The sequence below is a fragment of the Oryx dammah genome, unplaced genomic scaffold, assembly GCF_014754425.2.
Source record: "Oryx dammah isolate SB20612 unplaced genomic scaffold, SCBI_Odam_1.1 HiC_scaffold_29, whole genome shotgun sequence".
In the NCBI taxonomy this organism is placed as follows: Eukaryota; Metazoa; Chordata; class Mammalia; order Artiodactyla; family Bovidae; genus Oryx; species Oryx dammah.
In genome coordinates, this window is record NW_024070213.1 from 98,759,910 (window position 1) to 98,774,692 (window position 14,783).

Below are 14,783 nucleotides of genomic sequence, written 5' to 3' on the forward strand. Positions count from 1 at the left end.
GGGAATTCCTGAGTGCTTCTTATTTTTGAGGCCAGAAAATAAACAAGAGGGATCGAGCAAAGTAGGATTAAAATAAAATAGAAGAAAAACAAATAAAACCAATTTCAATTAGGTGTGATTACTATAACATGATAGGAAAAGTGTCTCATTTGTTAAATGCTCAATCAAGTGAAAACCAAAAACATTTCCCTGCTGTTTTAAGGAAAAGGAGTAAAGGTCAAAATCCCTTATAGCCAGGAGAGGGAGAGTGTCAATGACTGGTCCTCAGTGTGCCTCCTCACAGTCCAGAACCCCAGATACACTGAACACAAGCCAGGGATAGATACCTGAGGGTGGTGGTTGTGTGGGTCTGTGGAGGCCTGGGGAGAAGGGAGACCAGGAGAACACGACTAGAGGGTGCTGTTTTTTACCTCTCCTCTCCCTTCTCCTGTCTTAGCTTCCAAAAAAGTTGCAGATGTGGTGCGGGGAGCACCCTGAATGGCACTAACCTGACCCTGCATCATGCACGCGCTTCCCATTTTACTGCCGCCAACTGGCTCTTAATTCTGTTCTGCCCGTGAACTCCGATGTATTCCAGTGGGGTATGAGTGTTCTTTCCTTTTTCTAAATCTTCCTTTCTTCCCCTGCACCCCCTCGTGGTTGGAGGCTCATTTATTTGCCCAGATTGTTGCAGACCCGGTCTCTGGAGCGCTTCGCCCTTTACTTTCATGTCATTGTCCTTCCAGCTCTCCCTTCTGTCCCAGGTTCAGAGATTCTCTCTACAGTGAATCTTCTGCAGGGAAACTGGGTCACAGAGTCTCTTGTCTCCTCCAGGAACTCACTTTTTTATCAAAACGCCATTTTTTAGCAACCCAAAATAACTTCATATAATAATAGTAATTATGTCACATATGCCTCTCACACTTTAACCCTGCTATTACACAGACTTCATTTTTACCTTGAATCATGCCCTTGATCACCATGTCTGGGGCATGAATAGCACCCTCTCTTTTTTCTCCTCCCATCCTAGCCCTCTCTAGACTCATGTTTCCTATCAAATACTGTAAAGGAACACTTGACTCTCTTTATTTTCAGGCCCAGTATTCCCTAAGCTGAAATCATTGTTATTTCTAAAAGCTTAACTTTTCTGCCCTTGAATCCCAGTACAAACCTACTGCTTCTTCCCTATCTGCCGTTTCAGTTCCCTTAAGCCAGACATCCTCCAAGCACACGTTAAGTGGTTAACTGAACCTTCAAGGTTCAAGTAATGTCCTCTGTGGTTTGCTTTTGGATGGCCTGTCCTCTGTGGTTTGCTTTTGGATGGCCTCACTGGGGTCCTGTTTTGCACGCAGGTCATGTGGTATTTAACTGTGGTACTTGTCCTGTGACATTTGGAGAATGGATTTTGATGGAAAAGCCCAGGGAACTGACCTAAGAGGGAAAAAAAAAAAAAGATGGCATTTTAAAGGCTGTAGTTAAGCAACTAACACATGTCTACCAGCCAGGGGACGTACAAGGACAGGAACCAAGGCTGTCTGGTTCTTGCTGTATCTCCTCCCGAGCACCTCACTTGTTCCCTAAGCATTGCAGATGTTCAGTCAATGTCTATTGAATGAGTGACTGAGGCAGTAAACAAACCCTAAATGAAAAGTTTACTAAGTGGTAAGGAATATAGTTCTTATGAAATGACCTTTTTAAAAAGTTTTTTTGTTTTACAAGACAAGTATGTTTTAGAGATCTGCTGTACAACATAATGTTTAGAGTTTTTAAAAAAGCTATATTGTGTATTTAAAAATGTGTTCAGAGGGTGGATTTTGTGTTGTGTTCTTACTGCAATAAAGTAAGATGAGCAATCTTTTAAAAAGTGCAGTAAGGTTTATTTTATCTTATATGTGTATGTTTAAGTTGCTGATTTTGGTCAGGACAGCAAAGTGTATACAGCAAGAGGAAACAGTCATATAGGAAACGGCTAACTTATTTTCTTAGAATCTGAAATCTTACTCATATAATTAAATGAATGAAAATGAAGCAGGTTAAAGAAGCCCCAGATTGTTTAGAAATAAACTCATCACATAATAATTGAGGAGCTGGTGCGAAACAGATGACCTCACTCATCATCATCTTGGCAAAGCTCCCTCAAGGCTCAGGTCAGAAACCATCCCCTCTGAAAAGCTGACTTTCCAAATGAAAGTAATCTCTATGATTTCCCAGGTGGCTCAATGGTAAAGAAATCCACCTGCCAGTGTAGTAGACACAGGAGTTGCAGGTTCAATCCCTGGGTCATGAAGATCCTCTGGAGGAGGAAATGACAGCGTACTCCAGTATTCTTGCCTGGCAAATCTCATGGACCAAGAAGCCTGGCAGGCTACAGTCCTTGGGGTTGCAAAAAGTGGGACCCGACTGAGCATGCACACACAATTATCTTGCATATTACATTTCATACCATACTAATAAATTAGGAAGGCATCACATTTACTTACATACACTTTTTGTGTCCTCTTATAAACCATAAGCTCTGAGAGGACAGGACTCATTTCTGAATTTCTGACGGACTCCCACTAAACTATATAGTTTATACTTTGCACATGCAAGTGATGACTGTATCTGTTGAATAAATGAAGAGATGAATGACTACATCAAAGAATTGCAATAATGTGAGAATAAATTTTATGTAGTAAAAATAGATGTGTGTAGGTAGAAGTAAATAATTCAAATGTTGAGGGAAAGATAGATACAAAAGGAAGTAAAAAGCAGTTCATTATCGTGAATTTGCAAACCCCAAAGTCAAAATGTGAATGTATCATTTGTGACCATTTATTGAGCACCCATTACATAGAGAAAGCTTTGTTCTCTGTAACAATTGAGGTTAAAACCTGCCAAAGAAATTTGAATATAATTTGGGGAAAGGGATGTGGTGGAGGGAGAATAGGCTGTGGCATGGTAGGAGAGGAAGTCTTCCAAGAAATAAGAATAATCATAGTAAAAAATATCAAAATAGAAATGAAATGTGAAGCTGTAATTATATATTTTAAAAATTGGATATAATTTGTATTATATACATTTTCTTGGTTAACAAAAGAAGGGAAAATATAAGGAATGACTTAGGTTTGTAGCAAAAGTTTCTCCCTGAACTAAAACAAATTAAACCAGGACAAATATTGGAACGCTAGAATTGAAAACATATGGAATAGTTAGATTTCCAACCTATAACTGGAAAATGAAGAGGAAGGTTTGCTATTTTAAATACAGGGAAGGGAAGTAGATAATGAACCAGAAACAAAAAGAAATTGCCTCTAGGAGAAAATATACTAAAGCTGTGATTATTAGACATCAAATGTGAAATTATCTCTGAAAAGTTAAAAATGTATTTAGTCAACTAGCTGATGACAAGTATTCGTATGTGACATCCCAGAATTTTTCATTTATTAGGTTGCCTGTACCACAGTTTAGGAGAGAGAAATAGAGTAGATCATAGAACATATTCCTCTTCATTCTAACCACAAATGTGATACCAACAAGCTCTAGTATAGCAAAACTTACTATAACCTAGTTCAGTCCTCAGATTGCTTATGGCCTACAAAAGGAAATAAGACATATGTATAAATAATCTGTTTTTTAAAGCACCAAAGGAGGTGTTGGTTAAAAAGCAATAGAAGGAGCTGACAGAGAAATGCAGTAAAGAATCAAAGGCCAAACCATTGCATACGGTTGTCAAGGATGTACCCTCAACATAACTATAGGTAATGAATGGTATGGACAGCGTCCCTTAGAATTGCTCCACCCACATACAGTTGTCTTAGAACTGACTCGTTGGAAAAGACCTTGATGCTGGGAAAGATGGAAGGCAGGAGGAGAAGGGGACGACAGAGGATGAGACGGTTGGATGGCATCACTGCCTCGATGGACATGAGCAAGCTCCAGGAGTTGGACAGGGAAGCCTGGTGTGCTGCAGCCCATCAGGTTGCAAAGAGTCAGACATGACTAAGCGACTGAACTGAACTGATACAATTGTCTTATTTAACAGGGGAGCGAAAGCACTAGGAGAAAAGCTTCATTGTGTAGGTGATGGAGGTGGCATTTGTATTGAGCTAGGTCTTGTATGATTGGTAAAATTTTACTGGCAGTAGGGAAGGTGCTGCAAATGGCATAAGCTAAATCAGAAGACCAAAAGTACCGACTGCGTTCAAGAGTTTAGACAGGTGGAGATCACACATAGAGGGTTTAAATGCCAAGAAAGGATGGACATCAGTGTGGAAAGAGGGTCTGGATTCCAATATACAGGGCTTACACACTATTGAGTCACATAAGGAGATGTTGGAGGGTTTAGAAAATGTGAGTAACACAATCAAAGCAGAGGTTTAGGAAAGTAATCAGATGTTGATGTGGCCGGATGGATGGGAGTGGTGAGCTAGAGTCAGGAAGTCCACTTAGGAGTGCATTTTCAAAACAGATGTGAGAGGATGACAACCTGAGCTAGGGTCACAGCCATGGAAATAGGAAAGTGTAGGCCATTTTGGAGACACAGCAGTGTAAGAATGAAGTCCTAGTTCCTGATGGGATGTAAGGCTTGATATTATAGCACTCAGGGATGCACGTGCTCAGTAGAGTCTGATTCTTTGCGGCCCCGTGGACTGTAGTCTGCCAGGCCCCTCTGCCCATGAAATTTTCCAGGCAAGAATACTGGAGTAGAGTGCCATTTCCTTCTTCAGAGGATCTTCCTGACCCAGCAATCAAACCCACATCTCCTGCGTTGGTACGTGGATTCCTGATGCTTTAGAGCCTAGAAGACCAACCGGATGTCAGCACCATTAGAAAAAAATGGGAGGAGGAAATGTTAGTAATTAGTAACCAGTGACCAGTTGCACTGGAACTTCAGTGAACAGTCAGGGATGGAAATAGTAGATTTGGGATTGGGAAGTCATCTACAAAGAATTTTAATTGAGACCTTAGGGGAAGGAGTGCATAATCATGGCAGAAGCCCAGTTTGATTGGGGTTAAACATCATAAGTCTGTAGACACTCAGATAGCAGTGTTTGTAGACTTATCCCAGCATAGTAAGTGGAGAAAGTAATTTATGATTAGGCTGGCAGAGAGATTTATAAAAGAAACACAACTTGGAAGTTTCCAGTGGATCTGAGCTAAGACAGAAGAAGGGAGATCCTAGAATTGGAATAGGCATGAGGGCAAGTTATGTGGAGACATTTAATGTACAGGACTCAGGAATGGTTGGTTACCAAAGGGCCAGCTCTGTGTCTCTATACCACGTATTTCCTAAGAATTTCTAGAGCTTTGAAGGTTTGGTTTTGGAGCTTGCTCTCTGCTGATACATTGTAATGCGGAGGATTAGAAGGAATTAGCCTTAGGTTCAAACCTTGAGCTGCACCTTAACAAGCTGTAGGTTACTGGGTGAGTCAGTTGGTTATGACCCCAGGTTTTTCAAATATAACTGAAAGGATAATAATGCTCACCCTGTTTATTTCATGAGGTTGTTGTAAGAATCCAGGGTATCATTATTAAAATAGTAGTTTTGTTCTATAGGAAACCAGCTGTTGGCTTTTAAATGTTTTTTTTTTTTTTTGCTGAATGATCCAAAGGCAAAGTCAGAAGACTTTCTGACTTGTTTCTCTCTTGTTTCTCTCTGCTTAAGTTTAGAATTTCAAATTCTTCATAGCTTTAAAAAAAATGTATTTTTTTTGCCTTTTGTTAGTTCCTTCTGCTTTTCTAACCAAGCTTTATTTTTTAAACTTGGTAATTTGTATTTCTGAAATTTTCTCTTAATGTCTATTAATTTTTCCTTCAGGATTTAATTCTGCTTTCCTAAATATAATTTTCCTATTTTTCAGAGTTTGGTAGATTGTCATATAATACAGTTTTTAGTATATTATTACATTTTATATATTTATATTTTTAGTAAATTACATTTAGGGAATATACAAAATATATTACATTTAGAGATTATATACATCTAGTATATTACTGGAAAAAACAGTGTACTTCTTACCACTCATACACTCATAAAGTTTTTAATATAGCCTGTGTATTGATCTCAAACATTTTAAAACCTGTGACCTCTGATTCTTTGGATTGATAAATGACAAAAATAGGTAAAGAGTAGGGGCCTTCTCTGGTGGCTCAGATGATAAATAATCCACCTACAAGGCAGGAGACTCAGGTTCCATCCCTGGGTCAGAAAGATCCTCTGGAGAAGGGAATGGCACCCCATTCCAGTATTCTGTTCTGGAAGATCCCATGAACAGAGGAGCCTGGTGGGCTACACTCCATGGGAGTCATACATAGTCAGACACAACAGAATGACTAACACTGTAACTTCTCACAGGGAAGAAGCTAAATGCGAAATACACATTGTGACTAAAGATAAAATATAAATGCTGCCTATAATTAAAAAATAAAGATAAGGAAGTACAAACATTTCAGTTGGAAGTTAAAAACTCTGGGACTTCCCTGGTGGCACAGCAGATAAGAGTCCACCTGCCATGCAGGTTCAATCTCTGGTCCAGGAAGATTCCATACGCTGTGGAGCAACTAAGCCCGAGTGCCACAACTCCTGAGCCCACGCGCCTAGAGCCTGTGCTGCTCAACAAAAGAAACCACCACAATGAGAAGCCCTCCCCCTGCCATGAAGACTAGCCCCCACTCACCACAACCAGAGAAAGCAATGAAGACCCAGCACAACCAAAAATAAAGCAATTAATTAAAATAATAGTAAAAAAGTTGAAAAATCTGAAAGCTGAGTCCACAGCTCAGCAGTTTAACCCCAGCACTGAAAAACTAGAACAGAGTCTGGCTTTCATGATTCAACAAGTACAATAAGCTGCTCTGAGGCCAAATGAACTTCCCCAGAGGCTTTGTCAGAATGTGGTGACAGGATTTCTTTGTTTCTTTTTTGGCTCACAGTAGTGGAGATCTTGCTGCTGTTCTTTCCTTGGTTGGTTGACGTGATTGCTAGAACCTGGGTATGCAGTCAAGACACTGTTGCTGCTCAGTGGTTGGGAGGCTGCCATTTGTGAGATCCCTGATATATTTCATGCCACTCCACTTCTCCACTCTGACACCGCCACTGTCCCTCACACCTCACTGCCTGTCTACAGTCTTTTCATAGCCTTGTTAGAGAAATTCACGGCTACACAGGTTGATAACTCTCATCACAAACAGAGATAATCTGTGGTGTGCCTGGGGATATGAGAGCACAGGGGATTCATTCATCCACTCCATATTCAAGATGTATTTATCAAATATAAGTGGGGCTTCCCTTGTGGCTCAGTGGTAAGAATCTGCCTACCAATACAAGAGATGCTGGAGACATGGGTTCAATCCCTGGGTCTGGAAGATCCTCTGGAGGAGGAAATGGCAACCCGCTCCAGTATTCTTGCCTGGAAAATTCCATGGACAGAGGAGCCTGGTGAGCTACATACAGTCCATGGGGTCGCCAAGAGTCGGGCATGACTGAGCACGTACAAAACACTCCAGCACTATCCAAGAGGAGAGCATTCCTGTGAAACCTTTCTTAAACCAAAATGGCTTAAAGCAAAGAAGCAGTCATCTTAGGACACATCTTACTCACAGGATGCACAAAATAAATTGAGGGGAAGCACAGACGCTTATAGATACAGTTCAAAGATACAGTAGCTTTCTGCTGAGATTCTAAATGTAGTTCTGGGGAAAGAACTTGGTGGGGGTGACACTCTTACTGATGGGGGTGCACACTTACTGATAGGCTTATTGCAAAACAAACCCTGAATGCTATGTCACTTTTTGCCTTTTTTCATAGAAGCAAAAATCCTCTTGAGATTTCTATCGTGTGTTGAAAACAGGTACTAATGTAGGTCTTTTGTAAAAGCAAAGTAGTGTAAAGGGAACTTGGAAAAAGCAGGGGATAACTGTATGGATTTTGTACCAGATACTGTAGTTGTTGGAATACAGCAGTGAAAAAGATCAACAAAGCTCCATGTCCTCAGAGGGCTTACATTCTAATGGGAAGACATACTACGTAAAAAGATCATTTCAGATTTTGTAAAATGTTACTAGAGAGATCACAGAGTGATCGCTAATAGCTAGGAAAATATTTGTCAAGTTACTTTAGGCATACATTGTAAATCTAGTACTCATTCTGTAGGCACATGAATTTAGCTACTGAGAATGAAAAGAAGGCAAAAAGCAGATATGCGATATAATTTCTCTCTTTTCCTTTCTTCTCTAGGCGGGTAACAGTTCATGTTTGCTTCATAAATGAAGCAGCTTTAAACAAATTCCTATTCTGTCTGGAGTGACAGACCGCATCTTTATCTGTTCTTGCTACCCATGACTCTCTATGGATGATTGAGAAATTGGAACAAAGTGTTTTACTGTGAAACTGGCACTGAATTAATCATCTATAAAGAAGAACTTGTATGGAGCGGGACTCTATTTTAAGGACCTACAGGGAGTTGTGGTCTCAATTAGAACTTGCAAACTGATATTGGGAGAGAAAGCACGTGTCCCAGATTGCACATACAATTTTGCATGCCTCCAGAAGCATCTAACTGCTGAAAAACCACATAGCTTTATTTTACAGTGACAACCTGCAGTTCATAGTTATCTTGGTCTGCAAATAGATTTCAGCCTGGATAGTGGGGGGTGGGGGTCATCATTTGTATCAAAGGGATCTAGAAAATGTTCAAACAACAAAAACTCAATAGCATCATCCACTGTTCATTTAGAAAGCAGTGGACACAGTGTGGGAGTAGGTTCAGGTCTGCCTCATAGCTGGTGATCAGTGAGGGAAGTGGGTCTGAACTTGGGTCTCTTCCTGACATAGAAAGTGCTCACATGTATCCCACGAGACAAATGGACATAGTTGGCTGGCTCTATCCATACAAGCTAGCCAGTACTGAATGACAACATGATGCCTTTGCAGAGAAGAGACTCCTAGAGAGTTATCACATGAAGCAGCTGTGGACACTGATCAGCAGCACCATCTGCCGAGGAGGACATCTGGCACCCCTAGTGACGCCGGCCTTTGCCCTTGACCACTCTAGAGTGTATAAATTGTGCTTGCAAAATATAGTCAAAATGTTTATATTCTAAAACTATTACAGAGTTATGTAAAGGGACTTAGGAGGAATCACTGAATGTATGGAGGCCCCATTTTCAATTTCTGCTGTGGGAGAGAGGAAAAATAAGTTATGATATTTAGTATCTAAGATTAGAAAACCACACTCACATGCTGATAATGGGTGTTGAAAATTAGGTGACTTGGCTTTTACAAGAATGCAGGAAATCAGGTAACTTTAGTTATTTATACTATAATCACCATTATCTGTTTAAAGGATCCATTTATTTAAAATCAGGCACTCTATATTCATTAAGGTTTATGAGTTAAAAATAAAAAGAGAGCTTTATGTAGTTATGCATGTCAGTTTGCTATTAAAATATGCGACAGCATTTTTGTCATATTGAGTGAATTTGGCAGGAATTCCCAAGATGGACATTGCGTTTTTAAACCAGAACTTATAAAGACATTAAGTGAATTTCCCTTGCCAATTTTCTTTTTTTATATCAAAGGAACATGTGACTAAGGTCAAAGAATGATTTCTTATGGTTTATTTTGATGAAGATTCTTTCAATGTGTCATGAACATAAAGAAATCCAAAGCCTGCCTTCTAACTTCATCTGTGTATAAGATTGTTGCCATATCCTACCACCATCAGATGACCTTCAATATAGTGACACAGAAAGGCATGAAAAACTACTACCTTTTATTTGACTTTACTAGTCCAAGAATTTCTAGTAGAGTTGGATTTTAGCTTACATTCAATGCTAATTAGAATACAACTCCAGTAAGTGGCCTTTGCTCTTTTTTATACCAAAGAGCTCAGATGATTTCTATGACCCTTGTCTTCTCTAAAGTGCTGTGGTTCCTCAAATACTAGTCATTTCTCTAAGATACAACCCAGGTGCTTTAGGAAGCTGCATGAGTTTATTTAGGCCCTCAAATATCCCATGATACAACTATGATATGTATAATAAAAGAGATCAAATTAATGGCTGTAAGGACCTGTCTTAGTGTGTGATACTGTTTTGAATAGACATAGATTAACATGAGTATGTGTAAGTCACGTATAGATTGAGAAGATTGATACTTCTCAATCTAATAGTTTATTTCAGCAATGGTTTCGATTTTCATAGGTATGTGAAAATGCTGCTTAATGAGCTTCAGAGTACAATAAATGTATTTTTGTTCTCAAAACTGGTAGTTGGGTTTTTAACACTCAAGGACATGGTCCTAAATCAATAGAGTTAAATAAACAAATTCAGCAAGTTATGAAATCTGGCATGGTAGGGTGAGGGGAAATGTATTCTGCCTAATTAAATGTATTAGTTCATTGACAGTTGCATGGATACCAATTTTTAAAACACTAAAATTCAATAAAACACACGAACAATAGAAAAATGCTGAACATTACTTTGGATGGTAGTTGCTTGGGAATTAACTGTCATATCTGCTTGGAGATGAATATATATAGCTTTGCTTTATTTTATCCAGTATGTGTTCTGAATAGCCTTCATAAATCATGGAAAACTCACAACTGACATCTTCAACAGTGAAATCACCCTATAAATTGGTGCCATGTATCTTAAGTCTTCTTTTGTAATGTTTTAAAATTGTCTTTTAAAATAATTTCAGAAGTCTTCAGATTCTAAATTATACTAAAAGCTTTGTACCTCTTTGGTAGAACCCAGATCTATAGAGAAACTGGCTCTGTGATAAATGATGCCTGCCCAGTGATATCGAAGTGTTGCTGGATTTTGTATTGTAATCTGTTGTGCTTACCACACTGCCACTTTTAAATGAGTCAGAGACGTTGATTTTTTCAACACTTTAATAGAACAATACCCTCTTTGAAAAGGACTAAGTATGTGAAAATGACAATTTATGATAAAGTATGTTCACAATGAAATATTTGCTTTTAGTAAGAATTAAAGTACTTTGGTGAAACTTTGTGGCATATTTTGATATTCTAATTCAAATGAAATTTTAAATTAATAGAAAAATCCATTCAGAATTCATAGATAGTTCTTCATGTTTTTCTGCAGCTAGTTTCTGGTTTCAAAATGTAACTCCAGTATAGGACTTTTAGCCATTGCCTACCTTTTCTGACTTAACTAAAAAACATATTTTTCAAAAAGGCATTTTGACATAGTGGGATGGATGTTAGGAAAAACTGTCAGGAGCTTCCACTTTGCTGTTAACCTGTATTGATAAATCACTGCCCTTCTTTGGATCTCAATTTTTTATTTATCTATGTGGTGAAGTCAGGTCATACCACAGGTGTGAGAGAAACCTACTGATATGTGAATGACAAAGATGATAAATAAAATAGAGCTGAAGCTATTGCATACAAAATATCCAACTATGATCTCTGTGAATAAGCAATTTGAACATAAAAAGCTATGGCTGTTCTTGTTTGTAATGTAAATATGGTCCATTCTTAAAGTGAAATTCAGTCTACTGTAGGTTGAATTGGATAACCATTTACACAAGAGATGGCTTTTTCCTTTGCTTAAACAAACATTTTTGGATTACCTCTGAAGAATGAAAACCAAGAGTATATTTTATCCAGGAAAAGATACTATAAGATGAGTGTAGCATTTGGAAGTGCACCAAATTAAGCATTTAAATCTCTCATTTTCTTAAAAGCTAAGGGCAGAAAATGTAAAATGCTCATAAAGCTTTTAAGTGCCAAAAGATACTTTAGAATCCATTTGGAGATGGGTAAAGCATAAATTAAATTTTAAAATTGGAAAATGGGATAAGAATTTTAAAGAAAGCCAGCTTGTTTTGAAACAGTATTATTTTGAAATTGGAATTAAAATACAAACATTCAGATTGAAATTCCAGCCACTTCATTTGTGCTGTTTATAATGTTGCTGGAAATGCCCTTTGTGAAGATAAAATAATGGTACTTTCATTTCCTAACAAGGTATTGTTTTAGAAATAATCCATATTATAATGGATATTCATGATCCTAAAAATGTTTCTTAAGCATTGTAAATTTATTTATAAGTGCCATCTACAATTACATCTTAATTATATTGTTTTTTAAATAACATTGTTTAAACTAAAAACCATAGTTTTTTCAGTTACTTAATTTCTGAGTTGTGACTCAGTAAAAGTTTCCAATCAAAATATCCTATTCTCCTATATTCTAAGGATTAATGTGTGATTATAGTGTCCACTTGCCACTGTGTTTTGTTTTTTTTTAAATCAATGGACTTAAAGTATTCAGACATTTAGATGGATGTATAGATATATTGATAGTTCAGTCATAGATTGGAGTTTGCATATTGTAATGTAAATGTCTTTCAACACTATTCTATAGTTTTATTATGACTGAAGTTTAAATAAAAAAAGTTGTAAAATGTGATGTGTATGTGTATGTACTGTATGTGTACTTTTTAAAATAGGTATATGTCCTGACCCTTTTTTATACAGGTTTGAATTTGAAATTACATTATATATACATATACTTTATTGTTCTAAATAAAGAATTTTATGCACTCAAAGTTATCCTGTGATTTGATATCTTAAAGTTGTCACACATGTTCATAATGATAATTATGATAATTGAGCATTTAAGCTAATCTCAACTTTTTTCTATGGAAACATCAATCTGGATTTTGCTGTGATATGCACACAAGGAGATAAGAAATCAGTTTATTCCACAAAATAATGCCATTTGCAGCAACATGTGTAGATCTAGAGATTGTCATACTGAGTGAAGTCAGACAGAGAAAGAGAAATATCATATGACATCCCTTATATGTGGAATCTAAAAAGAAATGATACAAACAAACTTACAAAACAGAAAGAGACTCACAGACTTAGAGAAGGAACTTAGAGTTGCCAGTGGGGAAGGGATAGTTAAGGAGTTTGGACATGTGCAACATGTGCACACTGCTATGTTTAAAATAGATAACCAAAAAGGATCTACTGTATAGCACAGGGAACTCTGCTCAATGTTATGTGGCAGCCTGGATGGGAGGGCAGTTTGGGGAAGAATGGATACAGGTATAGGTATGGCTGAGCCGCTCTGCTGTGCAGCTGAAACTATCACAACATTATCAACTGCCTATACTCCAATACAAAATAAAAAAGCTTAAAAATAACTAATAAGAACATACTGTTTAGCATAGAGAACTCTATTCAGTGCTCTGTAGTGACCTATATGGGGATGGAGTCGAGAAGAGAGTGGATATATGTTTATGTAAGACTGATTCACTTTGCTGTACAGTGGAAACTAACAGCGTTATAAGTCAACTCTATTCCAATAAGAAAGATTAAAAAAAAGAACTCATTTTATTCCAATAAATATGTATTGGTTAAGTAACTGAGAAAGATAGGTAAGGTAATCAAAGAAGGTAAAGCTGAATTAACACATTGTTAGATCGCAAGTGGTTTCTAACTTCATTGAAGTTGGTTTAGTCACTAAGTCATGTCTGACTCTTGCAACCCCATGGACTGTAGTCCACCAGGCTCCTCTGTCCATGGGATTCTCCAGGCAAGAATACTGGAGTGAATTGCCATTTCCTTCTCCACGGGATCTTCCCAACCCAGGAATAGAACCCCGGTCTCCTGCATTGCAGACAGATTCTTTACTGACTGAGCTATGAGGGAAGTTGAGAAGATATGAAAACCACTTCTGACTGCATAAAGCCACAGTGAAGGAATTTCCTAAGTGCAAAACTGAGGTCCAGCTAGTATGGTTACAGCATGCAGGAAGGAGAAATGGATAGACCAGGGATGGTTATGGGGGAGTTGGCATTTGGGCCAAGATTTACAAGGATAAGACAGATTTTGATGAAGGAGAATCATGCCCAGCCTGTGCAGTGTTTTCCAAAGCAAGTAGTTGTAAAATGTTTCAGCTTGTCCCATCAAATCGAATCAGTTGTGTCCTGAGCATGGAACCCATAAAGAGGTATATGGTGAGATGAGAACAGAGCCTTGGATACCAGAATAAGGAAATTATATTATTCTTAGGTTAAGCCATTGCATGTTTCTGAGAAGAAGGATAAAATGGCAAGATCAGACACCACTGCTTATATGGTTTAGGCAATAAATAATCATCCTGTGTATTAATCCCTAGTTGGTACTGGACTCTTGAGACCATCTTCCAGCTTTATAACACAACACTCACCCACCATTTCTTTTCAATTTTTCTGCTGATTTTCTCTCTACTCACATTTTATATTATGAACTTCCATAAATATAAGCCTAGATCATAATAGTCTGGAAATTGATCACAGTTCTCAACTACTGAGCACTTTTTCAATCAGTTCCTCAGTTAGAGTGAATAATATGGAGACAATGGATAATATTTTTCTCTGATTAAAACACTGAAATGGCTTCTAATTATTTTTAGGAGAGAACCCAAACTCAACATGGTTTTCAAGGCCCTCCTTGACTCATCTTGTAATTTTTCTGGGGGGTGGGTGGGGAAGTTTGCTAATAGTTTGTTTTCCCCTTTAAGTTATAAATAACACAAGGACTAGGACTGAATATTTATATCACTGCCTTCTCCAAATTTGCGCTTCCCTTGTGGCTCAGTTGATAAAGAATCCACCTGCAATGCCAGAGACCTGGGTTCGATCCCTGGGTTGGGAAGATCCCTGGAGAAGGAAAACGCTACCCACTCCAGTAGTCTGGCCTGGAGAATTCCATGGACTGTATAGTCCATGGGCTGGCAAAGAGTTGGACACAACTGAGCAACTTTTACTCATTCTCCAAATTTAATGCAAATAATAAA

General features: G+C 38.0%; 1 protein-coding gene across 5 annotated transcripts in view; it reads left to right on the plus strand.

Annotated features, from left to right (window-relative positions):
- Nucleotides 1-14,783, plus strand: part of KITLG (KIT ligand) — a 128,262-nt gene that overhangs the window by 91,435 nt on the left and 22,044 nt on the right. For 3 of the 5 annotated variants that reach the window (XM_040234446.1, XM_040234447.1, XM_040234449.1), the window contains one exon: nucleotides 8,198-12,543. The exons of 1 other annotated variant lie outside the window; for it this stretch is intronic. In XM_040234446.1, coding sequence (XP_040090380.1) covers nucleotides 8,198-8,267 — 70 coding nt within the window. In that variant the 3' untranslated portion in view covers nucleotides 8,268-12,543. Of the gene's footprint in view, nucleotides 1-8,197; nucleotides 12,544-14,783 lie in introns of those variants that run through there. One more of the 5 variants, XM_040234450.1, reaches the window with a different exon arrangement.